We start from the raw sequence: 27,472 nt of genomic DNA on the forward strand, positions 1-27,472 counted from the left end.
TCACACTTGTTCGACTTGGGACTGCAAAGTCCCATGACATGTCGTACTTCATGATTTCCAATGAGTACCGTTCATATCTGTGCGACTTCAAAGTAGTCCCTGCACTACTTTGTTCTGGCTTTGTTGCGTTTTGAGTTCCATAGCCCTCAAGATCACACAGGTTTTGCTTCAAGTCCAGTCAAAATCACGCGACTTTTAGGTCCCACAAGTGTGAAAGAGACCTAAAGCTGGCCATACTCACCAGTAGAATTTCCATTGAACGTTTTCATTTTTGGAACATTTGTTTGACTTTCTAACGGTCGGTGAGGCCAAAGCCATGATAATTTTTGACTGTAGTGATGAGAAATGTTGACAGAGAAAGATGGGTATTTTTATTATTTTTCCTCCAAGCAAACAAAATTCCAGCGATAAACGTGGTTTTGGTTTGAGAATATTTCTCCTCATTGTAATGCACATGTACTACAAACCGCTCAGTCCATCTGGGATTGCATTCAAAGTCCAGAAGTTCCGGTTGAAATTTGAAGAGCTTATCAACTAAATGACTTGACTCAACGTTGGCAAATCGAATCAACAATTTTACAAAATTTACGTAACTGTAGCACCCTCCTAGGTAGGTGCTAGTGAGAAAGTATAGTTTAAGCTATGTCTTCTTACCAGAGGGGCTGCAGGTAAATCTATATTGTTCTCTGCCTAACAGAGAGCAGGATCTGTTAGTGAGGACATGGCTCAGTTTGGTGGGGGGTAGATGTAGCACCCTCCTAGGTAGGTGCTAGTGAAAAAGTATAGTTTAAGCTATGTCTTCTTACCAGAGGGGTTGCAGGTAAATCTATATAGTTCTCTGCCTACCAGAGAGCAGGATCTGTTAGTGAGGTCTGCTCATTGTTCTCAGAGTGCACCTCATTCTGTCTAGAGAGTGTTTCACGCTGGTCCAATAGGGAGGCATGTGGGACAGTGGGAGCAAACCTGACGAATGGGTGCCTGGGCTTTTGATACAGTACTGATGATTGGCAGAGGGAAAGTTGCCTCAGTGCATGTTGGCATACTGTATAAAAGCCAGGAGCACATGTGCTTGAGGTCTTTCGTTGGGGAGCGGAGGCTGCCTCCTCTGTAGAAGTGCCATGCGGCCTCAGGGGGTCATCCTGAGGGCCGGAAGAGTAGCAGTGAGGAGCTGAACCGGGAGGTCCAGGGAAGCTGACTGATAGGGGAGACACTGGAGGATCTGTCTCTGCAGTACAGTGAGTACAGAAACTCGTGTCAAGGGGCCTGACCTGAGGGGGGTCACCCCTGCTCCTAGAATAGTCAGCGGAAGGGTTTCACCCGAAAGGGGATGCTAGAGAGAGTGTCCTGAATATAAGATATCTTTCACCAAGTCGTCTTGTCAGAGAGTAAAGAGAGCAAGAGACTTAACCCCATCTACACTTGTGGCAGTGTGGATTAACAGCCTGGCTGTTCCTGATCACAAAAGAAGTTCTGTAGATAGAAGTCCTCATCTATACGAATAGTTCAGTTGGAGTATCCCACTATTCCCTTCTCCTATCCCAAATTATCAATAAACAACAAAAAAACCAACACCCCCTAGACTATTTATCTCTGTGAAGAGCCAACAGGAGCAAGGCGGGATCCAGGAACTTCATCTAATTATACCCGTGAACCAGGGGAGCCCATCAAGACACCATTCAGCAGTTCCTACAGGGGGCAGTGCTACATTACGAATACAATTCCACGGGTCTATGGCCAGTTTCACCACTTGCCCTCCGGAAAGTTTTATCACCCCTCATGACCAGGTCATTTTTGCTATTCAGCACTGCGCTACTTTATTTTATTAATATATATTTTAATTTATTTCCACACACACAGAGCTTTCTTTTAGTGGTATTTGATCACCACTGCGGTTTTTATTTTATTTTTTTATTATATAAACAAAAAAAAAAGGACTTAAAATTGTGAAAAAAAAATCAAAACAATATTTTTTAATTTCTGCCATAAAACATATCATAAAAATTAACAATAAAAATCAAATTTCTTTATAAATTTAGGCCAAAATGTATTATGTTACATGTCTTTGGTAAAAATTACAAAAAAAAAATCTCAATTAGTGTATAGTGATTGGTTAGTGTGAAAGTTATCGCGTCTACAAACTACGGGATATATACTGGGATTTTTTTTTTAAAGTAGTATTGGCGGGGATTAGAATCTTATAGTGGGACCGTGATAGTGTGGCGTGCAATCTGACACTAACTGACATCACCAGTGACCCTAATACAGTGCTCAGTGCTAATACTATATACTGCCTCTGTACTAATGACACTGGCTGGGAAGGGGTTATAGTGGGACTGTGATAGTGCGGCGGACAATCTGACACTAACTGACTAACTGCCACTTACATCACCAGTGACACAGTTATCAGTGCCAATACTATACACTGTACAAATGACACTGGCTGGGAGGGGGTTATAGTGGGACTGTGATAATGTGGTGGGCAATCTGACCATGTGACACTGGGAGGAACTAACTGCCACTTACATAACCAGTGACATTAACACAGTGATCAGTGCAAATACTATACACTACTAATGACACTGGCTGGGAGGGGGTATGTGGGACTGTGATAGTGTGGTGGGCAATCTGACGCTGACAGTGGGTGGGGGGTAACTGCCACTGATATCACCAGTGACACTAATACAGTGATAATACTATACACTGACTGTCACTTTAATAATGACACTGGCTGGGAAGCGGTTATAGTGGGACTGTATTAGTGTTGCAGGAGCTGACTAACTGCCACTGAAATCTCCACTGACAATAATACAGTGACCAGTGCTAATATTATACAATGCCACTGTGCTAATGACACTGGCTGGGAAGGGATTAACATCTTGGGGGCTAACCCTGGCTGGGAAGGGGTTACAGTGGGACTGTGATAGTGCGGCAGACAATCTGACACCAACTGACACATAACCAGTGACACTAACACAGTGATCAGTGCCAATAATATATACTGTCACTGTACTAATGACACTGGCTGGGAAGGGGTTATAGTGGGAATATGATAGTTTGGGGGGCAATCTGATGCTGACACTGGGGTGGGGGCTGACTAACTGCCACTGATATCACCAGTGACACTAATACATTGATCAGTGCTTATATTATACAATGCCACTGTGCTAATAACACTGGCTGGGAAGGAATTAACATCTCGGGGGCTAACACTGGCTGGGAAGGGGTTATAGTGGGACTTTAATAGTGCGGTGGGAAATCTGACACCAACTGACACTGGGTGGGAACTGACAGTGACATCACCAGTGACAATAATACAGTGATCAGTGCTAATACAATGACACTGGCTGGGAAGGGGTTAACATCTAGGGGCAATCAAAGGGGTAAGTGTGTCCCTAGCACATGTTAATCTATTTGTTCCTTCATCCTGTACCCGGAAGAGGCCAGCAATGTATAGGTACATCGCTGTGCCCGTAGGAGGCGCCAGTCCACAGTACAATACAAGCGTGGGCTCCTAAAGAGGTGACTCTACAAGTAGTCCGCTGCTCCTGTAAGACCACATCCAACATGGCCGCTACATGGCCTGGTGAAGGAGCTTGCATGCTCCGAACGCATGCTACCACGCCTCCTGCATCTCAGCCGTCAGCCCCTGTGCTTCTCCATCAGCCCTGGAATCCACCATTGTGGCCATGACTGAGGATTACACTGATTGCAGCGGTCAGGACTGGGCAGAGAGGTCTACCGCTTGACATGTGCCGTACTCACTCTTGTGAGTTATTAACCCATTATTAAATTGTGTACATTCTAATACTACACTCAGATTGGCGCTACGGTCTCTTCCGTATGGTCCTAAGGAGGTTAAGGCCTCAAACTCAAAAGAAAAGAAACCTTAGAGGTTGTGATGGAGACTTCCTAAAAAAAATGTAGATGTCAAGAATAGGATCTCCTGTAACTTAGCAGTCTCCACACATGTTATGCTTATAAGTCTAAACCTAAATCCCCAAAAATACTGAGGTATACCCCATGTGGTTCTGGGGTGCACCTGAGAGGCCAAAACCCATACAAATAAACAAACCATAAAATAGAAGGAAAATGAGGAACAACACAAGAAAAAGGGAAAATCAAAAGTAGATTGGAAAGAGAAGATTGTTTCTCGAAATTGGCCTTCAAGCCAAGGAAAGGATCATGTCCATGTATTATGAAGCTCCCACAGCATCCACTCTTCAGCCACCTATTTTTGGGGACGTATATCAAGGCGAGATCTCTGATGTACAGCAAAATATAGACATTTCTAAACTAATCCATCTTAGTGGTGTGGGTTCTCCAGGCTCCTGGAAAAAAACATTTCCCTCACTCAGGGCAAGACAACAGCTTCTCCCCCGTGTGGGATTTTTGATGTATGACCAGTTCTGGTATCCCTGGGAAACATTCCCCGCACTCAGGGCAGGAACATGGCTTCTCCTGTGTGAGATTTTTGATGTATGACGAGTTCTGGTATCCCTGGGAAACATTCCCCGCACTCAGGGCAGGAACACAGCTTCTCCCCCATGTGGGATTTTTGATGTATGACGATTTCTGGTATCCCTGGGAAACATTCCTCGCATTCAGGGCAGGGATAAGGCTTCTCCCCCATGTGGGATTTTTGATGTATGACGAGTTCTGGTATCCCTGGGAAACATTCCTCGCATTCAGGGCAGGGATAAGGCTTCTCCCCCGTGTGAGATTTTTGATGTATGACGAGTTCTGGTATCCCTGGGAAACATTCCTCGCATTCAGGGCAGGAATAAGGCTTCTCCCCCGTGTGAGATTTTTGATGTATGAGGAGTTCTGGTATCCCTGGGAAACATTCCCCGCACTCAGGGCAGGAACACGGCTTCTCCTCCGTGTGAGATTTTTGATGTCTGACGAGTTCTGGTATCCCTGGGAAACATTCCCTGCACTCAGGGCAGGGATACAGCTTCTCCCCCGTGTGGGATTTTTGATGTGATATAAGTTCTGGTATCCCTAGGAAACATTCCCCGCACTCAGGGCAGGGATAAGGCTTCTCCCCCGTGTGAGATTTTTGATGTATGACCAGTTCTGGTATCCCTAGGAAACATTCCCCGCACTCAGGGCAGGGATAAGGCTTCTCCCCCGTGTGGGATTTTTGATGTCTGGCAAGTTCTGGTATCCCTGGGAAACATTCCCCGCACTCAGGGCAGGAACACGGCTTTTCCCCCGTGTGGGATCTTTGATGTCTGGCAAGTTCTGATTTCCCTGGGAAACATTTCCCACACACAGGGCAGGGATACGGCTTCTCCCCCGTGTGAGTCCTTTGATGTCTGACAAGTTCTTGTTTCCGTACGTAACATTTCTCACATTCGGTGCAGGAAAACAGCTTTGTCCCCGCGTGGCGTATCAGATGTTCAGTAAGACTGAACTTTCGTGAAAAGCATTTTCCACACTCAAGGCAGGAATACGGCTTCTCACCCGTGTGAGATCTTTCATGTTTAACAAGTTCGGCTTTAAATTTGTAACATTTTGTGCACTTGGGGCAGGAATAAGGCTTCTCCTCTGTGTGAGATCTTTGATGACGAAGGAGGGTGGGCTTCTGTGAAAAACATTTCCCGCACTCGGAGCAGGAAAACGGCTTCTCACCTGTGTGAGTTCTTTGATGATGGATGAGGGTGTACATCTGTGTAAAACATTTCCCACACTCAGAGCAGAAATACAGATTCTCACCCGTGTGTAATCTCTGATGTCTGGTAAGAGTGTTCTTTGCTGTAAAACATTTCCCGCATTCAGGACAGGAATACGGCTTCTCCCCTGTGTGTGATCTTTGATGGTTAACAAGTTCTTCTTTCCACGTGTAACATTTTGTACAGTCGGGGCAGGAATAAAGCTTCTCCCCTGTGTGAATCCTTTGATGACGATCAAGGATGTGTTTCTGTGTAAAACATTTTCCACACTTGGAGCAGGAATATGGCTTCTCCCCTGTGTGTGTTCTTTGATGACGAACAAGGATGCATTTCTGTGTAAAACATTTTTCGCATTCAGAGCAGGAATACAGGTTCTTACCCGTGTGCATCCTCTGATGTCTGTAAAGACTGCTCCTTTCTGAAAAACATTTTCCGCACTCAGAACAGGAATACGGTTTCTTCCCCGTGTGAGATCTTTGATGTTTAATGAATTCTCCCAAATGAAAAAAACTTTCCCCGCACTCAGAACAGGAATAAAGTTTCTCACCCGCGTGGGACCTCTGATGCAGAGAAAGACTTAATGCAGAGCTAAAACTTCCCCCACATTCAGGACAGGGAAATGTCTTCTCCCCCTGAATTCCGGCACCATCCCTCACAGTATGAGGTTGCTCAGAGTCAGAGGGATTACATGGTCTATCCACACTGTGAAGTCCACCATCCATAGTGGAGATCATTGTCTTTTCTCTGACACAATCTCCTGTGATGTCCTCATCTTCCATTTTACAAATTGGAGATAAAGTGAGACGATCCTTTGAGGGTTTCTCCATGGCGTGTCCTGGAAAAATATAAAAACATCATCAATAGATCTGAGAGGGTTAGTTCACTTCCATCAAGATTCCATCTGGATCAGGTAGATATGAGTGAGAAGAAGTTCTCTGTGGATGTCCCAACCAGCTGGGACTCTTCCCCTCTTCAGTCAAAGGGCCTTCGGTCCTCCTCCCAGATAACTTCTACATTTACACAGCCTTGTCAGAAGAGCAGGAACCAATGGGAACTGGGAGGTCCATGCTCTTTACACAACCACAAGTCTAGGCACTGGGTCATGAGATCTCTGATAAACAAAATACTGCTTACTTTTTATCCCAACAAGACTGGTAATAGAGTTTTATGGTAACATTTAGCTATAAGTCTGCTGGAAGAAGAGGGACCAACCTAAGAAAGGTTCAATCTGTGTTCTCATATCTGTGCTACTGTAACTAGGAGTGACACACAACCTAATACTGCCAGCTGAACCCCAGGACGGGTATCAGTACAGGGAGGGGACCATTATCAACCTATTAATAGCTGATATCACTCAGCTCCCATCTCAATCTGGACCAATCCATGTGCAGAGATAAGAGAATAATATATTACGGCTCACCTGTGCTGATCTCTGGAGAAGTGTCCTCCTCTATGAATGTAATCATCATTCCATCCTCCTCCATATATTGCTGATCATCCCTCACATATGTCTCTTCCTCTTCACCCTCAACTTTTATGTTCATCAGATCTTCACCCTAAACCAACAGAATGGCAGAAAATAACATCTGTAACATAGAAGTATTTATGATGTGAGATCACATAGAAAATATCATCTTGTAGAGTCCACACATCGTCTCCACATGTCAGAGGGTTCAATCACTTTATGTTCCCGACCCTCAACTCCACCTACCTGATGATGGTGAGGGATGGTGTGACCTTCCTGTGTGGAATCCCGGGAATACAGAGGATGGGGACATCTCTCTAGTGAGTTTCTGTTATTAGGTGGCTTCGTCATAATGTCCTTGTAGAGATCCTTGTGTCCTTCAGAAAGTCCCATCATCACCCCATATTCTTCATCCTCTTCATACTCTTCTTTAACATTAGTATTATAATCATGGAGGTTTACATTCTGAAGATATAAAAGGACCTTTAATGTAACAAACATGCTTGTGTATCAATCAAAACTACTAGCGATTGTTCCTTATCTACCTGATGATGGTGAGGGATGGTGTGAACTTCCTGTGTGGAATCCCGGGAATACAGAGGACGGGGACATCTCTCTGGTGGGTTCCCATTACTGGATCCATCTGTAGGAAACACACACACTGACTGAATACATTGTTTCTATGTGTTTATCAGATGATGGGGGATCTAGGTGGAGCCTCCGTACTGCTCTCTCCTTTACAATAAAGTCTCCTCTTACCCGGTGATGTGAGGGGCGGCTGATTCTCCATCATGACGTCCTTGTAGAGATCCTTGTGTCCTTCTAAATACTCCCACTCCTCCATGGAGAAATAGACAGTGACATCCTGACACCTTATAGGAACCTGACACACACAATGATACAGTCACCATCCAGACACATCCCTTGTCTGTTACTGGATAATGTCCCAGAATTCCCAGCACCGCTCACCTCTCCTGTCAGCAGCTCCATCATCTTCTTGGTGACTTCTAGAATCTTCTCCATGTTGTGTCTCTCAGGTTTTAGGGAGTCACATGGAGGCACTGTGATGGTCATATGATCACCTGACTTCAGAAGAGGAAATCTCTGTATTGAGGAACCAATAGGAATATCATATTAGAATCCCAGAATCCTCCTCACCTCTCCGGTCAGGTCTGTGTTTAATTATTAGAGATAAGAGTGATGTCACGTGACCTCCCAAAATGCTCCTCACCTCTCCGGTCAGCAGGTAGATGATCTCCAGGGTGAGGTTTAGTATCCTCTCAGTCATGTGACTCCGGTCCTCCTCCATCCTCATTGATGTGGTCACGTGATCTACGTGGGGTTCTCTGTAGACAGATAGTGGAGAATTATCTGGTCTGTATTGTTTGTACAACATTAGGATGGGTATATAAAGGGTTACAGTGCAGAGACCATGGCCACCAGATGTCTGTTGATGGCTGAGCTCTACCATCTACTGTGAAGTTCCCCTCACCTTGGACACCCTTCTCCCTCTTCCAACATGTCCCTGCTCTTCCTCAGTGCTTTCCTGATCTTCCCTCCATGACACCCAAGTGTGGTCTGACACCTCATTGTTCACCACCTTTTCCTTAGCGGAGCCCAGCTTGCAGAAAGCATCGGCTGCTGTTGTTTGGCTGCTGCCCCCTGCCTGGAGTGTGGCTTCCTTAGGAGAACCCAGACAATGACCCACCTTCTCCCACTCCGATTAACCCGCTCTCTATAACTAACCCAAAATATTTATGCTAAGGCTGATCTCAGACCCCCTATTATAGTAAGGGATGGGATTATCAATCTCCTCCCTCAATATCCACTTATATTAGACTCTCCTTATAGTGAGCGGCAGAGATATCCCCCATTTCCACCTATTGACTGATCTCAGACACATAGTATAGTAAAAGGTTGGGGTGGTCCACCTCCCCAATTATGGGCTGCTGATCAGGTACAAAGGCTGTGCAGAGCATTATGGGTGAGCACCAAAATTAATCAACCATATTCGAATTTTGGAAATTGGGATCAAACTTCAGTACAACCCGAATTTGACCCTCATCCCCCGTTACAAGACATTTTTATGGTTACACATCTCCACAAATGAAGGAAATGTTCTGGCCACGTAAGTGGGGAAATATTCTGACCTTGAAGGGGTAATCTACGTTTCCGCACTATATATGTGTCTATCATCATCTGCTGGAGATAAAAGACGTCACAGTGACTATGGAGGAAGAGGACAGACATGACGAGAGGGGTTACTGGGTGTAAATAGAAAATAAGATCTTATTAAGCTCTAACGAGCAGGGTTCTCTGATTCCTACTGTATTAAAGTGTATTGTATTTGTACTGTCTACCCTCAAGTTGTAAAGCGCTGTGTAAACTGTCGGCACTATATAAATACTATATAATAATAATAATTACCTTCTCTGCTGCCACTCCTCTCGACGTCTTCCCAACTCACCTCTCACCTGGAACATCTTATTTATACCTGACATCACTTCCTGTCTTCCATAGAGACTTCCTGTCTGGGTGGAAGTGAGATCACCACCTTGTGGATCTCAGAGGAACTGAAGCCCCAAGAAACGTCTCGTAGTGTGAAAAACGGCCTTGTCATTTTTATGTTCAATAATGTTTATTGGTTTTTAACTTGAACAACACATAAAATAACAATAGGAACTCAACAGTATGGAAGATACAGTAGTGACACAGACAAATTCGTGATTTGCTATGTTGCCACGCAGGGAACATGTGAATAAAGCAGCAAGAAATAATGTATTCTGCGATCAAACCAGTGGTACAACTTCAACCCACCCCAGGGCCACCCAAGGGAGCCAAACCCCAGTGCAGGGTCGGGCACCCCTATTGGGAACAACCTGCGACCCGAACAGAGGAGGCACGGCCCCCCCAGGCGCAACAACTTCAGCTAACCGTGCCTCATCCCAGCAGGGATATGCGCAGGAATGCTTCTGCGAAGAGGTCGCAAATGTGAGGAAGGGGGAAGGAACTAGGCGAGGAAAGAAGAAAAAAAAAGGTAGTAGGGAAGGAAAGGAACGAAAGTACAGGAGACAAAAAGAGACAAAGTATGAAAAAAACATCAACCACAGTAAGGCCTATCATCACAGTCCAAAGTGAATAGCGTACCAGGATTTCCAGGGTTCCCATCGAGCCGCCGCATTGCCTAGACTGTCACGGCCTGACCCAGATGCTGTAGGACAGTTCCGGGATTTAATCTACTGTCCCATCATAGTAGGTGAGGTTGAATAAAGACAATAGTCCATCTAGTTCAACCTGTGTAGGTGTGTGTGGCTGTAATCATCTCACATACCCCTGAATGTTCTGATCCTTGAGATGTACGTCTAAGAGTCTTTTGAAAGCCACCATACTTCCCGCAGAAACCACCTCTTGTGGTAGAGAATTCCACAATCTTGTAGCCCCAACAGTAAAGAACCCCCCACGTTGCCTGAGGTTAAAACGCTTCTCCTCTAATCGCATTGTATGCCCTCGAGTCCTCATGCAATCCCTTCGAATGAACAGCTTTTTTTCTAAGCTGGGATCCCCATTAAGATATTTATAAATTGTTATCATGTCCCCCCTCAGACGTCTCTTCTCCAGGGAGAATAAATCGAGCGATTGTAGACGCTCTTCATAGTCAAGGTCCTCCAATCCCCTAATTAGTTTAGTTGCCCTTCTCTGGACTCTCTCCAGCTCCAACACATCCCTCCTGAGGACTGGCGACCAGAACTGGACGGAATACTCCAGATGCGGTCGGACCAGAGTTTTATAAAGTGGAAGGATTATAGACTTATCTCTGGAATACATCCCTTTCTTTATGCATGCTAATGTTCTGCTGGCTTTGGCAGCTGCCGCTTGACATTGCATGCTGTTGCCTAATCTATCATCAACCAAGACTCCCAGATCCTTCTCCATTTTTGATTCCCCCAAGGGTTCCCCTCCTAACGTGTATTGTGTTTTTATGTTTTTAGTCCCCAAGTGCAAAACCTTACACTTCTCCACATTAAACCTCATTTGCCATGTCGTTGCCCACTCTGTAATTTTGACCAGGTTATTCTGTAGGATATCTGCTTCATGCTGTGCAGTTATTGCCCTGCCCAATTTTGTGTCATCTGCAAACACTGATATCGAACTACTGATCCCGACCTCAATGTTGTTTATGAATAAATTGAACAAGGTTGGTCCCAAGACTGAGCCTTGGGGGACCCCGCTTACCACCTCAGACCAGTCTGAGTATGCGCTGTTTATTACTACCCTTTGGACACGCCTTTTAAGCCAGTTCCGTATCCAAGAGCAAACCCTGCTATCGATACCTGCAGACCTTATTTTATAAATTAAGCGCTTGTGGGGAACTGTATCAAACGCCTTAGCGAAATCCAGGTACACCACATCCACTGGTCTCCCCCTATCAAGCTCACAGCTCACCTCCCCGTAGAATGTTAAGAGATTGGTTTGACAAGAACGCCCATTTGTAAACCCGTGCTGATTACTGCTGATGATGTTGTTGTCTTTAGCAAACTCTACGATATAGTCCCTTATCATCCCCTCCAGAAGTTTACATACTATTGATGTCAGACTGACAGGCCTATAATTTCCTGGGATATGCCTCTGGCCCTTTTTGAATAATGGAATCACGTTAGCTTTCTTCCAATCCCCTGGTACATCTCCTGTCCTAATACTGTCAGCAAAGATCAGGAACAGTGGTCTCGATATAACTTTATCTTGTCCACACCTCACAGGTTCCAGGACTGTATAGAATGTCAGTGAGGTGAGGATGGCTGGGTTCCATCACCAGGCACTGCAATTATACCCGACTGTTGGGTGGAGTGATCTCCTTTCTGACAGTGAAAATAGAACTCCAACCTCAGCAGAGAGGCAGCGGGAGAGTATGATCAGGTAAGTATCACCACTGACCCTCAATACTGGGCTAGGGATAGACTTTGTTCTCATTGACACCAACTTTGGGGCTTAATCTATCCCACTGACACCAACGATGGGACTGATTTTATCCTAATGACACCAAGGATGGGGCTTCTTTTATCTCACTGACAACAACAAGGGGACTTCTTTCATCTCACTGACACCAACGATGAAGTTTCTTTTATCTCACTGACCTCAACAAGGGGACTCTTTTTTATCTCACTGACACCAAGGATAGGAATTCTTTTATCCAACTGGCACCAACAATGGGGCTTATTCTCCCAGTGCATTTCCTGTCAGTGGATACCATAGAGATATCCTGAGTGGGTAGCCCTTCAACCGAGATCATCACCTTGTGGAACTTAGAGGAAATTCAAACCTAGAAACATTTCAAACTGTGAACACGCAATAAACTAATTGTAGCATTAATTCTCTAAGTCTAGTTTTTGGCTCTAATGTACTCAGTGGAGCAGCAATCTATTTCTTAGGTCTTGTCAGGTTTCCCTAAGCATAGTGGTTGATTTCTTCTGTCTACCTCTGGCAGAAGCTTCCGGAAATAGGGTAGGAGGATCAGCCACTGAAGTTATGAGTATTTAAATCGGACCTCGTATGGTCCCCCATCACTTAGTACCTAGGTGCCAGTGGCCATCATCCCTGTATTGTAGGAACAAAAAAAACATTACTGTCTTCTTTGGGTGTCCAGTCGCCTGTATAGTCCCACCACCTTTGGGGGCCTTTCTTTTTTCCTTTAATCGGACCTCAGCCAATCCTTGGGAGAAGGTGCCCAGAAGGTGGCTAGAGAAAAGATAAATGTTTGGGAGGCCTGTATAGCCTTGATTCTCCTGGGGCCCGTGCCGCTGGGATGCTGCCTGTGTAGTGAAGAGCTGTTGTTAAGCCTCAGCATGTGCTCGGCTAAGGGCCTTGAGGGACTTGGACTGAAAGATACTTGCTGGAGGGCATCACCTGTGGAATCTGGGCTGGAGAAGGACCTTGGAAGTTGGTTGGATGACAGCTGTCCTTGGACATTGTGAGTAGGACCTTTGCCTAGGACTCCAGGTGAGGATGTGCTGGCTTTTCAGGGTTGAATGCCAGAAGGTGTTGCTAAGACTGGGACTGCTCACACAGAGTCTCAGATTAGCTGGCAATCCCCTCTACCTCCAGCAAAGGCTGCTCTTAGAGGATTTGTGCTTGAGAAGCTGTCCTTCTGTACCGGTTTGTGTGTTTTTGGAGTCTCCTGCACCCTCACCCTTCTCTTCTGTTTAAAGCACTGCAAATAATCTACAAAAATAAATCCTCCTAAATGGTGCTTGGAACTGGTGTCTGGGCTTGGCAGCCTTGGTACATAGTTGGTAAGGTTGAATAAAGACACCAGTCCATCCAGTTCAACCTGAATTGTGGGTGGGTGTGTTCATGACAAAATAAATTATTTCCCATATCCCTGTTTACTGTGTTCACTAAGATGCGTATCCAAGAGTTTTCTTTAAACTATCAATACTTCCCACTGACACCACCGATTGTGGAAGAGAGTTCCACATCCTTGTCACCCTGAAAACCCCCCTACACAGCTTAAGGTTACACTGCTTCTCCTCCAATTTCATTGAGTGGCCCCGTGTCCTCTTACACTCCCTGAGACTGAATAGTTTCCTCCCTGTGGTAGAATCGCAATTGAGGTATTTGTATATTGCTCTCATATCCCCTCCAAAGCGTCTCTTCTCCAGGGAGAATAGGTTTAGTGTTTGTAGTTGATCCTTGTAACTGAGGTCCTCCAGTACCATTATAAGCTTTGTTGCCCTTCTCTGGACTCTCTTCAGCTCCACCACATCCCTTCTGAGGACTGGTGACCAGAACTGGACGGAATACTCCAGATGTGGTCAGACCAGAGTTTTTTTTAACCATCTTCCGCCCGGCATATTGTGAAATGACGGGCGGGCAGGGGCCCTCTCATTCTGGGTTGACGTTGTTCCACTCTCACCCTGGGACACGGCGTATCACCTATCTCGATAAAGAGCCGATGACGAAGCTCTTTACCTATGTGATCAGCAGTGTCCAATCACATGTAAACAAGGAAATGCCAGTTACATACCTCCCAACTGTTCCAGATTCTGCGTGACTGTCCCACGGATCTGGGCTGGAGTCCCGAAGCAAGTTGCAGCACTGGGCTCCACTCAGTGTTGGTATCCTCAATGATGTAGTGTGGGCTTTTACACACTGCATCGAGGATTCCTGTGAGCAGAGCATCAATCTTTATTACGGTCATTAGTTGCTAGGACCGCCAGTGTCCTAGCAACCAATGACACAGTTTGTAGGCCACCTCCCAGCTCCACCCCCTGCCTTCGACTTCCTGTCTCTCTTGCTCCCGCAGCGGCACAGTGAAACATAAAGACCTGAGCCATCCTCTGCAAGCCCAGCTGACGATCAATCTGGCCAGTGTCTTCCCCTGCCAGCAACACTCCATTCAAGCCGGGCAGCACGCTATAATCCCTCTCCCACTAGCTAGCACCACTGCTTCATGCCTCCCCGCCTGTGATAATTTCCTTCACTCCTCCACTGCTTGCAGTAATTTCCCTACCTAGCTGTCACAGCCTCCCCCTCCCCCCCTTCATTGCCAACCCACCCCTTCCAGCATCCCCTTTCATTCCCACTCACCAGTCATTAAAATCCATCCTCTAGCCCAGCTCTCACCCCCACTAGCCCGAGGCATTGATTTCAGATCCTTTCCAGCCACCAAGCGATCTTCCCACAACCCTTCCATCCCCTCCTCCCCCCTTCTCTGATACATCAATATCTTCTATTTCAAACACTCTTTCCTCAGCGCCACCCCACCCCCACTTATTCTTTCCCCATTGCTACCCCCCAAGCTACCCCTTAGCCCCACCCCCACCTTCCACCTATATCCCACCCACTCCCAGCCCACCACACCACACCATTCTACATCAGACCAATGACAGGGGCGTACACTGATGGGGGATACCATACCTCCCAACAATCCTGGATTCGGCGTCCCGGCAATTTAAAGCAATGTCCTGGAGTGGAGCCCAAAACAGGGAGGAGACTTGCTGGCACTGGCACCAGCAGGGCTTTTTTTCAGCCGACACTGCTCACTTCTCCCTGCCGGAGGTGGCTCTTTAATTAGGCGGTCACCTTGCGGCCACCTAATTTGCCTGTGATTAATCACCAATGTCGGCTTGAGCTTTGCCTCGCTGGGATTCTGTTGCCCAGAGGCAGACTGACCAATCGGCCAAAAGGGGCTTCGTCATGGAGAGTCTGGTGACAGCAGGTGCAGGGAGCGGGACAGCGAAGGTGCGGACAGAATGACAGTACCCATTTCCAGGAGGCCACGGGGAAGGTGAGCAGCGAGGGCGGCAAGAACCGATAGCCCTGGAGGAAGAACAACTATGAAGACCTCCCAGGACCGGAGGACAGGCTGACCGGGGGCCGGAGAATCAGGACGGGAAGGAGGTGACAGCAGCCAGGGACCACTCCACCTCACAGCAGACAGATCCCCTGGAAATAGCAGAGCAGCTCCGTGACCTCCTGTCCTCACCAAATGCTGGCATCCTGCTGGAATGGAAGGAACCGTACCAAGCATCAAACACCTTCCCACAGACAGGGACTGCAGCCAGGGCTAGGGGTCTCGCACTTCTCTCATCCCCCCTCTCTCTCTCCCCTCCATCTCTCACCCTTTCTTTTTCTCACCCCCTCTATCTAACCCCCTCTCTCGCCCCTTTTCTCTTCCTCTCACCCCTCTCTTTCTCCCCCCCTCTGTCCGTCTCACCCTCCATCCCTCCCTCTACGTTATGTATCCTAAAGCCGACACTGACTGCAGCACTCCCCAACCCCTGTGCTCTGCCATACAGACCCCTGCACTATATACACAATACAGTACATTATATACAGTACTTCTTGAGTCCTCACTGTCTCAAAAGTTGCTGGTTGCTATGCAGTCCCTCACTATTTTAATGAAGTTCTTTTTTAAAGGTAGAAACAGACAAACCAACCAAAGCATATTTTATACAAGGAAGTCTGGGTTTTGTTTAACCACGCCCTTTAAGCACCTCCCACTGGTAAGACTTTGGCCACACCGCGCTAAGCATGATGCAGTCATCCCTCGCCTCAAGTGGCCCTCATTTGAAAAATCAAAAGTTGGGAGGTATGCAGTTATCGGCATTCCTTTCCTCACACTGGCAGAGTGTGAGGAGAGGAGAGCCAATCAGAAGCATTTGATTACAGGGGAGACCTGTTCAGACAATCAGGGCACTGATCATCAGTGCAGCCCCAACAGTGCCCAGCAGTGCTGCCTTTCATTGCCCTCTATCTTTGTCTATAAGTGCCACCTATCAGTGCCGTTTATCAGTCCGCCTATCAGCAATACAAATTAGTGCCTCTTTATCAGTGCTGCATATTAGTGCCTCCTCATCAGTGCAGCCTATTAGTGGTGCCTATCAGTGCCCATTAGTGCTGCATATTAGTGCCTATTTAGTGCAGAATATCAGGTCCCATTAGTGCCTCCTTATCAGTGCCCGTCAGTTCAGCATATTAGTGCCTCCTCATCAGTACCCCTCCATCAGCGCACATCAGTAAAAGGAGAAAAATTACTTATTTACTACACCTAATAACAGAGACTAAGAAAAACATTTTTTCAAAATTTTTGGTCTTATTTTTTTTTTAGCAAATAATAAAAACCCCAGGCCTGATTATTGACCCCCCCCCCCCAAAAAAAGCTATAGCGGTCTCAAAAAATTATACAAATGTCATATGGGTACAGTGTAGCATGACCACGTAATTGTCATTCAAAATGTGACAGCGCTGAAAATTGGCCTGGGCAGGAAAGGGGGTTTAAGTGCCCAGTAGGCAAGTGGTTAAAAAACACTCACAAAAAAGTAAATAGGAAGTATGCTCATCTGGTACAAAGTATGTTGATTCCTCTTAAATCCATCCTGCAGGACTGCTAGCATCGGCTCTGACTGCTTGGGAGGGAGATGGCCCAGCATGGGGGCAATGTCTAGTACCCGGATAATCAGGATTGGGACTGGGATGCCATTAAAGTTCATGTGCGTGTAAAGGCAGGTGTCCCAATACTTTTGGTAATATAGTGTATCTCTGCCCTTTGTTAAATATTGGCTTATCATCCCCTCCAAAAGTTTACATACTATCGATGTTAGACTGACTGGCTTGTAGATTCCAGAAATATATCTCTGCCCTTTTTTAAATATTGGCACCTTGTTGGCCCTTCGCCAAACAGCTGGTACCATTCCTGCCAGGATGCTGTCCTTAAAAATTAGGAATAACAGCCTGGCTATAACCTGAGTTCTTTGAGAACTCTGGGGTGTAAGCCATCTGGTCCTGGTGATTTATTTGTGTTAAGCTTTTCAAGTCTTTTTCGAACGCCAGCCACCGGGGTACAACCTGTGAAGCTTTACTAATGATACAGTCTTGGTTACTTTACCCCTCCTGAAGAGGGATATAGTAATTGACTGAAACAATTTTAGGTAAGCCGCTCAGGTGGGAAGATGCGATCAGGTGCAGGTCAGACCCGTAGTCTCCACCAAACTGGACATCAATACATCACAGACAAGGACAAAGGTTGACGCGTTTCACAAGTCTACACTCGCTTACTCATAGCCATCCATACCAAACCCCGAAGGGTCGCTTATCATCCCCTCCAAAAGTTTACATACTATCGATGTTAGACTGACTGGCTTGTAGATTCCAGAAATATATCTCTGCCCTTTTTTAAATATTGGCACCTTGTTGGCCCTTCGCCAAACAGCTGGTACCATTCCTGCCAGTATGCTGTCCTTAAAAATTAGGAATAACAACCTGGCTTTAACCTGACTGAGTTCTTTGAGAACCCTGGGGTGTAAGCAATCTGGTCCTGGTGATTTATTTGTGTTAAGCTTTTCAAGTCTTTTTGAACACCAGCCACCAGAGTACAAACTGTGGAGCTTTACTAAATGATAGTCTTGGTTACTATACCCTTCCTGAGGAGAAGAAAGCGTTTAGTACAGATGCCTCTGAACAGGTATGAGAGATCTGGGTCATTTCTCAGTGGCCCCTCCAGGGGTAAGCGCTAGATGATATGGACCCCTACGGTCTATACTTGTATGTGCACAATGCCCAGCAGCTACCAGTGGATGTTCTACCCCCAAAACCAGGTAATGTGAGAGTTTATTAATAATTGAGTGTAGTGCTCGTACCCATGAAAATATCATGAAACTTTTTATTTTTTTTTATTTTACAGTATTTAATATTTTTTATCATACAGAAACATGCAGATAGTAGGTGGAACATCAAAAGAACCGATTTCCAGAGCTAGAATTTCTAGAATGTGCACCATAAACATCATGTCTCGTTAAGGGAGGAGGTCCTCTAAGGTGATATACTGTAAGGCCTCAACTTCCATAAACACTAAAGAGGTTGTGATGGTGACTATCTAAAACAAGGGCAGATGTCAAGAAAAAGATCTCCCATCGCTATGTGGTCTTCACGTTGCAGCTCATAAATCTAATCCTAAAAATCTCCCATAGCTATGTGGTCTTCACATTGCAGCTTATAAATCTAATCCTAAATCCGAAAAAACATTGAACTATATCTATGTGGCTCTAGAGTGCACCAGAGAGGCCAAAACTAATACAAACTAAAAAAGTCATACCATAAAAATGAAGAAAGACCACAAGAAAAAGGGAGAATAAAAAGTAGAGAGGAAAGAGAAGAGAATCTTTTGAAATTGGCCACCAAGCCAGGGAAAGGATAAAGTCCATGTATGATGAAGCTCCAAAGGCATCCACTCTTCAGCCACCTGTTTTTGACAATGTACACTATACTGTCAAAAATATTGGGACGCTTGCCTTTACACACACATGAATTTTGATGGCATCCCAGTCTTAGTCCGTAGGGTTCAATATTGAGTTGGCCCACCCTTTGCAGCTATAACAGCTTCAACTCTTCTGGGAAGGCTGTCCACAAGGTTTAGGAGTGTGTCTATGTCTATGGAGTGTGTATAATGTTTGACCAATTTTCCAGAAGCAAATTTGTGAGGTCAGGCACTGATGTTGGACGCTAAGACCTATCGGGTTGAGGTCAGGACTCTGTGCAGGCCAGTCAAGTTCCTCCACAGCAAACTTGCTCATCCATGTCTTTTTGACCAGAGCACAAGGCAAGGTCCATAATCCTTTGGTGGATTTTATGGCACGGGGTTGTTTTTCAGGGGTTGGGCTTGGCCCCTTAGTTCCAGTGCAGGGAACTCTTAAGGCGTCAGCATACCAAGACATTTTGGACAATTTCATGCTCCCAACTTTGTGGGAGGAGTTTGGGGATGGCCCCTTCCTGTTCCAACATGACTGCGCACCAGTGCACAAAGCAAGGTCCATAAAGACATGGATGAGCGAGTTTGGGGTTGAGGAACTTGACTGGCTTGCACAGAGTCCTGACCTCAACCCGATAGAACACCTTTGGGATGAGCTGCGAGCCAGGCCTTCTTGTTCAACATCAGTGCCTGACCTCACAAATGCGCTTCTAGAGGAATGGTCAAGCATTCCCATAGACACACTCCTAAACCTTGTGGGCGGCCATCACAGAAGAGTTGAAGCTGTTATAGCTGCAAAGGGTGGGCCAACTCAATATTGAACCCTACGGACTAAGACTGGGATGCCATTAAAGTTCACGTGGGTGTAAAGGCAGGTGTCCCAATACTTTTGGTAATATGGTGTATATCAAGGTGAGACCTCTGATGTACAACAAAATAGGATTCATATAGAAGACATTTCTAGACTAATACATATTAACTGTTGTGTGGGTTCTCCGATGTCTGTTGAGATCAGATTCCTGTAAAAAACATTTCCCGCACTCAGGGCAGGAACACGGCTTCTCCCCTCTGTGAGATCTTTGATGACGAAGGAGGGTTGGCTTCTGTGTAAAACATTTCCCACACTCGGAGCAGGAATACGGCTTCTCCCCTGTGTGAGTTCTTTGATGATAGGTGAGGGCAAGCTTGTGTGTAAAACGTTTCCCACACTCGGAGCAGGAATACAGATTCTCACCCGTGTGCAATCTCTGATGTCTGGAAAGAGTGATCTTTTCTGTAAAACATTTTCCGCACTCAAGGCAGGAATACCGGTTCTCCCCAGTGTGAGATCTTTGATGTTTAACAAGTTCAGCTTTCCATTTGTAACATTTTGTGCACTTGGGGCAGGAATAAGGCTTCTCCCCTGTGTGAGACATTTGATGACGAAGGAGGGTGGGCTTCTGTGTAAAACACTTCCCGCACTCCGAGCAGGAATACGGCTTCTCACCTGTGTGAGTTCTTTGATGACGGATTAGGGTGGGCTTCTGTGTAAAACATTTCCCACACTCGGAGCAGGAAAACAGGTTCTCGCCCGTGTGTAATCTCTGATGACTGGAAAGAGTGATCTTTTCTGTAAAACATTTCCCGCACTCAGCACAGGAATACGGCTTCTCCCCAGTGTGGGATTTTTGATGTTTAACAAGTTCAGCTTTCCATTTGTAACATTTTGTGCACTTGGGGCAGGAATAAGGCTTTGCCTCTGTGTGAGCTCTTTGATGGCGAAGGAGGGCGGTCCTCTGCGTAAAACATTTCCCACACTCGGAGCAGGAATACGGCTTCTCCCCTGTGTGAGTTCTTTGATGGCGAACAAGGAAGTATTTCTCTGCAAAACATTTTCCGCACACAGAGCAGGAATACAGGTTATTTCCCGTGTGCAATTTCTGATGTCTGGAAAGACTTCTCCTTTCTGAAAAAGATTTCCCGCACTCAGAACAGGAATATGGCTTCACCCCTGTGTGAGATTTTTGATGCTTCATGAATTCTTCCAAATGGAAAAAACTTTCCCCGCACTCAGAACAGGAATGAAGTTTCTCACCCGCGTGGGACCTCTGGTGTAGAGAAAGACTTAATTCAGAGCTAAAACTTCCCCCACATTCAGGACAGGGAAATGTCTCCTCCCCCTGAATTCCCGAACCATCCCTCACAGTACGAGGTTGCTCAGAGTCAGAGGGATTCAATGGTCTATCCACACTGTGAAGTCCACCATCCATAGTGGAGCTCATTGTCTTTTCTCCTCCACAATCTCCTGTGATTTCCTCATCTTCCATTTTACAACCTGGAGATAAAGTGAGACGATCCTTTGAGGGTTTCTCCATGGCGTGTCCTGGAAAAATATAAAAACATCATCAAAAGATCTGAGAGGGTTAGTTCACTTCCATCAAGATTCCATCTGGATCAGGTAGATATGAGTGAGCAGATGTTCTTTGTGGATGTCCCAACCAGCTGGGACTCTTCCCCTCTTCAGTCAAAGGGCCTTTGGTCCTCCTCCCAGATCACTTCTACATTTACACAGCCTTGTCAGATGAGCAGGAACCAATGGGGAATGGGAGGTCCATGCTCTTTACACAACCACAAGTCTAGGCACTGGGTCATGTGATCTCTGATAAACAAGAAGTTCAGACTTGCAGACCCATTAGCATAGAACAAGTGACCATAGGCCACTTTTTTTGCAAACTTTTCATCCCAACAAGACTGGTAATAGAGTTTTATGGTAACATTTAGCTAAAAGTTTGCTGGAAGAAGAGGAACCAACCTAAGAAAGGTTCAATCTGTGTTCTCATATCTGTGTTACTGTAACTAGGAGTGACACCCAACCTAATGCTGCCAGCTGAACCCCATATTGGCTGATATCACTCAGCTCCCCCCTACTCTGGGCCAATCAGAAATCAGTAAGAGCAGAGATAAGAGAAGAATATATTATGGGTCACCTGTGCTGATCTCTGTAGGAGAGTCCTCCTCTATGGATGTCCTCGTCATTCCAGTCTTCTCCGTACATTGCTGATCACCCCTCATATACGTTTCGGCTCCTTCACCCTTAACTTTCATCTTCATCAGATCTTCACCCTAAACCAACAGAATGGCAGAAAATAACATCTGTAACATAGAAGTATTTATGATGTGAGATCACATAGAAAATATCATCTTGTAGAGTCCACACATCGTCTCCACATGTCAGAGTGTTCAATCACTTTATGTTCCCGACCCTCAACTCCACCTACCTGATGATGGTGGGGGATGGTGTGACCTTCCTGTGCGGAATCCCGGGAATACAGAGGAGGGGGACATCTCTCTGGTGGGTTCCTGGTATTAGGTGGCTCCATTATGAGATCTTTGTAGAGATCCATGTTTCCTCCAGAAAGCCCCTTTATCACGCCATACTCCTCATCCTCCTGTTTAAACTCTTCTTTAATATTTTCCCTGAGGTTTCCACTCTGAATATATAATAAAACATCCATTGCAACAAACATGCTTGTATATAAATCATAACTATCAGTGATTGTTCCTCATCTACCTGATGATGGTGAGGGATGGTGTGATCTTCCTGTGTGGAATCCCGGGAATACAGAGGACGGGGACATCTCTCTGGTGGGTTCCCATTACTGGATCCATCTGTAGGAAACACACACACTGACTGAATACATTGTTTCTATGTGTTTATCAGATGATGGGGGGATCTAGGTGGATCCTCCTTACTGCTCTCTCCTTTACAATAAAGTCTCCTCTTACCCGGTGATGTGAGGGGCGGCTGATTCTCCATCATGACGTCCTTGTAGAGATCCTTGTGTCCTTCTAAATACTCCCACTCCTCCATGGAGAAATAGACAGTGACATCCTGACACCTTATAGGAACCTGACACACACAATGATACAGTCACCATCCAGACACATCCCTTGTCTGTTACTGGATAATGTCCCAGAATTCCCAGCACCGCTCACCTCTCCTGTCAGCAGCTCCATCATCTTCTTGGTGACTTCTAGAATCTTCTGCGTGTTGTGTCTCTCAGGTTTCAGAAAGTGAGGAAGAGGCACTGTGATGGTCATATGATCACCAGATTTTATAGGAGAAATCTGTATTCAAACAAAAACAGTAATATCATGTAATAGTCTCGAAATTATCCTGTCCCCTCAATCAAGAGTGTATGTTATTAAAAGAGATAAGTGTGATGTCATGTGACCTCCCAGAATCCTCCTCACCTCTTCGGTCAGCAGGTAGATGATCTCCAGGGTGAGGTTTAGTATCCTCTCAGACATGTGGCTCCGGTCCTCCTCCATTCTCATTGACGTGGTCATGTGATCTATGAGGGGTTCTCTGTAGACAGATGGTGGAGAATTGGTTGTACAATATTAGGGTGGGTATATAAAAGGTTAATAGGTGGGCTTCCCTCAGTGGGAATTAGCATGTTATAGTTGGTTGTTTCAAATACAGGTAATGCAACAATGTCAGCAGTGGAAACACCATGGCCACCAGATGTCTAGTTCACTTCGAAAATCTCACTTATCTTGGAAACCCTTCTCCCTCTTCCAACATGTAGCGAAGAATTATATGGACTGTTTTGTTTGTACAACAACATTAGGATGGGTAAATAAGGGGTTACAGTGGAGACACCATGGCCACCAGCTGTCTGTTGATTACTGAGCTCTGCTGTCCACTGTGAAGTTCCCCTCATCTTGGACACCCTTCTCCCTCTCCCAACATGTCCCTGTTATCCCTCAGAACTTTCCTGATCTTCCCTCCATGACATCCAAGTGTGGCCTGACACCTCATTGTCCACCACCTCCTCACTGGAGCCCAGCTTGCAGAAAGCACCGGCTGCTTTTGTGTGGCTGCTGTTCCCTGCCTGGAGTGTGACTTCCTTAGGAGAACTCGGACAACCCCTCCAATCAATAACTAGCTCCAAAATATTTACGCTAAGGCTGATCTCAGACCCCCTTTTATAGTGAGGGATGGGATTATCCATCGCCTCCCTCAATATCCACCTAATATTAGATTCCCCTTATGGTGAGGGGTGGAGATATCCACCATTTCCCCCAACTGGCTGATCTCAGACACATGGTATAGTGAATATCAGGGTGGTCCACCTTTATGGGCTGCTGATCGGGTAAAAAGGCTGTGCAGAGCATTATGGGTGAGCATCAAAATTCATCAACCACTGTCATGGACATGCAATAGTGTCTGGCAGCTTACCTTCTCCTCCATGTCTCCATTAGAGGCCAGACTCTCTTTCTGGCTGCCTTTTATCGTCTCTCCTCCCTGTATGGCTCCACCCCAGGCCATTCCAGGAAGTCTATATTAACCAGTGCACTGCAGGTCTGCTTTGCTGTTCAACTTGTTTGTTAGCTTGTGTTCCTGTCTGCGTGTGCGACGTCTACCTTGCTGTGTACCGATTTTGGCTCGTCTCTTTTTTTTTTTTTTTTTCTTAAACATTTTTTATTTGTATTAAAAGGTATAAAAGTGTACAAACATTGGCAAAACAAATTTGTAACTGGACCCAAAGTCATATAAAGGATCATAGATATACACAGCTAACAGAGGACAACTATCCGGTTCGGAAATTGTGGAGGGTAGGTGGGGACCTTACACGGGTATAGGTAACAGAAGAAAAAGAATACATTGTAGAAAAACCCAACAGCAAGATCACCAGTTAAGAACAGAGCATTGTAGGGGTTCTAGAGTCCGAAGACGGAGCCTCACCCAAGCTTTCAACCAAATCGAGGAAAATGAAAAGAAGGGGGGGGGCTCATAATAGCATAGAAACTCTACATGGGGAATAATTTCACTGTAAGGGTAAGGTCCAGGGCAGGGCCCATATCCTGGGCACAAGACATCCAGGGACGGGAAAGTGGGAGTTGTCAAGAGCACACTGTTCGAACTGTCGATGCGCTGAGCTCAGAAGGGGTGGCGTGCCCGTCGGGCCCGCCCGGGGGGCAACCATGCACCCAGCAATAAGAGAGATGAAAAGGACACCAGGGGGGTTGGGGTAAGGCATGAAAGTGGGAAAGGAAAGGGAAAAAGTGGAGGAAGAGAGGAGAGGAGAAACAAAAAAAAAAAAAGGTGGGGGAAGACATTTGAGGTAAACATCAGGTCGGCCATAGCAAGAAAGGTTTGCTCGACTCTGACTACTCCTGTTTGCCTGTGACCCTGACCTTTGGCCTGTCTCTTGGTTACCCTTGTCAGCCTGATTGCCCCGACCTCGGCTTACCCATCACTATCCCTTGTGTCCTGAGTGGCTGCTTCCCCTCTCTCCCTACGGAGCGTGACCTGGGGGACCCCAGGGGCCGCGACCTGGGTTCAGCTGCAGCGAAGGCCATCCTCACCATTAGAGGCTCTTGTGAACACCTGCTGGGCCTTAGACTCCGCGCCCTGGGGAATTTTGGGCTCACGTTTTCTGTCCATCAGCAGCAGTCAGCTATTGGGTTCACTACCTTGTGGTGCACCCCTGACCCCAGCAGGGCGCAGTTGTCACCTGGCCACAGGTGACCTGACAACCACAAATTTAAGCAAAATTAGAATTTTGGAAATTGGGTTTAAATTTCAGTACAAATCTGACCATTATCCCTCGTTACAGGAGTCTGCAAAGGTGACGCATCAATAAAATGAAGGGAATGTTCTGGCTGGGGGTGGTCCACCTCCCCCATTATGGGCTGCTGATCAGGTACAAAGGCTGTGCAGAGCATTATGGGTGAGCATCAAAACTCATCAACCACAAATTCAAGCAAAATTAGAATTTTGGAAATTGGGTTTAATTTTAAGTACAACCCGAATCTGACCCTTATCCCTCATTACAGGAGTCTGCTAAGGTGACGCATCAATAAAATGAAGGGAATGTTCTGGCTGGGGTGGTCCACCTCCTCCATTATGGGCTGCTGATCAAGTACAAAGGCAAAAAAATAAGAGCATTATGTGCGAGCACCAAAAACCGTATTAGAATTTTGGAAATTCGGATCAAACTTCAGTACAACCCGAATCTGACCCTCATCCTTAGTTTCAAGAGACTTTTATGGCGAAATCGCCAAAAGGAAGGAAATGTTCCGGCCTCGTATGTGGGGGAATGTTTTGACCCCAAAAGCGTTAATCTAAGTTTCCACACTACATATGTGTGTATCATCATCTGCTGGAGATAAAAGACGTCACAGTGACTATGGAGGAAGAGGACGAAACATGACGGGGGGGGGGGGGGGGATGGTCACTGGGTGGAAATAGAAACTAAGATCTTATTACCTCTTGGGCCGAAAAACAACGAATTGATTATGATATTAGTTGTCAACTATTTTCCTAAACGATTAGTTGGCCTGCATACAGAATGCATTATTTGTTTCCATATCAGGAAATACAGTGCAGCCCACATACAGCTCAGTACACCCTCCACACATGTCAGTATACACAGTGCAGCACACATACAGCTCAGTACACCCCTCCATACATGTCAGTATACACAGTGCAGCACACATACAGCTCAGTACACCCTCCATACATGTCAGTATACACAGTGCAGCACACATACAGCTCAGTACACCCTCCATACATGTCAGTATACACAGTGCAGCACACATACAGCTCAGTACACCCTCCATACATGTCAGTATACACAGTGCAGCACACATACAGCTCAGTACACCCTCCATACATGTCAGTATACACAGTGCAGCACACATACAGCTCAGTACACCCTCCATACATGTCAGTATACACAGTGCAGCACACATACAGCTCAGTACACCCTCCATACATGTCAGTATACACAGTGCAGCACACATACAGCTCAGTACACCCCTCCATACATGTCACTATACACAGTGCAGCACACATACAGCTCAGTACACCCTCCATACATGTCAGTATACACAGTGCAGCACACATACAGCTCAGTACACCCTCCATACATGTCACTATACACAGTGCAGCACACATACAGCTCAGTACACCCTCCATACATGTCAGTATACACAGTGCAGCACACATACAGCTCAGTACACCCTCCATACATGTCAGTATACACAGTGCAGCACACATACAGCTCAGTACACCCTCCATACATGTCAGTATACACAGTGCAGCACGCATACTGAAATGTATGGAGGGTGTACTGAGCTGTAAGTGCCTGAGAACTTGTGAATGTTTGAGGAGCAATGACTGGAGAACGTTATGCTGCCTGTAACATAGTTCAGCATGACCGATTTGGTGGTGGGTCAGTGATGGTCTGGGGATATTCATGGAAGGATACACAAACTCCTACAGGCTAGACAATGGCACCCCGACTGTCATTAGGTATTGGGATGAAATCCTTGGACCCATTGTCAGACCCTATGCTGGTTCAGTGGGTCCTGGGTTCCTCCTGGTGCACCACAATGCCCGGCCTTATGTAATGAAAGTATGCAGCCAGTTCCTGGAGGATGGAGGAATTTATACCACTAAATGGCCTCCACATTTGCCTGACCTAAATCCAATAGAACACCTCTGGGACATTCTGTTTCAGTCCATCCGATGGCGCCAGGTTACACCTCAGTCTGTCCAGGAGCTCAGTGATGCCCTGGTCCAGATCTAGGAGGAAA

General features: G+C 46.1%; 3 protein-coding genes across 3 annotated transcripts in view; all 3 read right to left on the reverse strand.

The window, feature by feature from the left end:
* The window catches only part of LOC309562622 (uncharacterized protein), a gene marked incomplete at its 3' end in the record, with an annotated part of 500,517 nt that overhangs the window by 125,163 nt on the left and 347,882 nt on the right, over positions 1 to 27,472 (reverse strand). The gene's annotated exons all lie outside the window — the stretch shown is intronic.
* LOC309562780 (uncharacterized protein) overlaps positions 1 to 27,472 on the reverse strand; it is a 215,418-nt gene that overhangs the window by 81,104 nt on the left and 106,842 nt on the right. The window lies entirely within an intron of this gene.
* On the reverse strand, positions 4,436 to 6,505 carry LOC309563943 (uncharacterized protein; the record flags this gene model as incomplete). Its single annotated transcript, XM_082268574.1, has 1 exon — positions 4,436 to 6,505. Exon 1 carries the CDS (start codon positions 6,500 to 6,502, stop codon positions 4,436 to 4,438), a length of 2,067 nt encoding a protein of 688 aa, XP_082124700.1. The 5' UTR covers positions 6,503 to 6,505.

Source organism: Pelophylax lessonae (assembly GCF_965119305.1).
Source record: "Pelophylax lessonae genome assembly, chromosome: 9".
NCBI classification, from domain to species: Eukaryota; Metazoa; Chordata; class Amphibia; order Anura; family Ranidae; genus Pelophylax; species Pelophylax lessonae.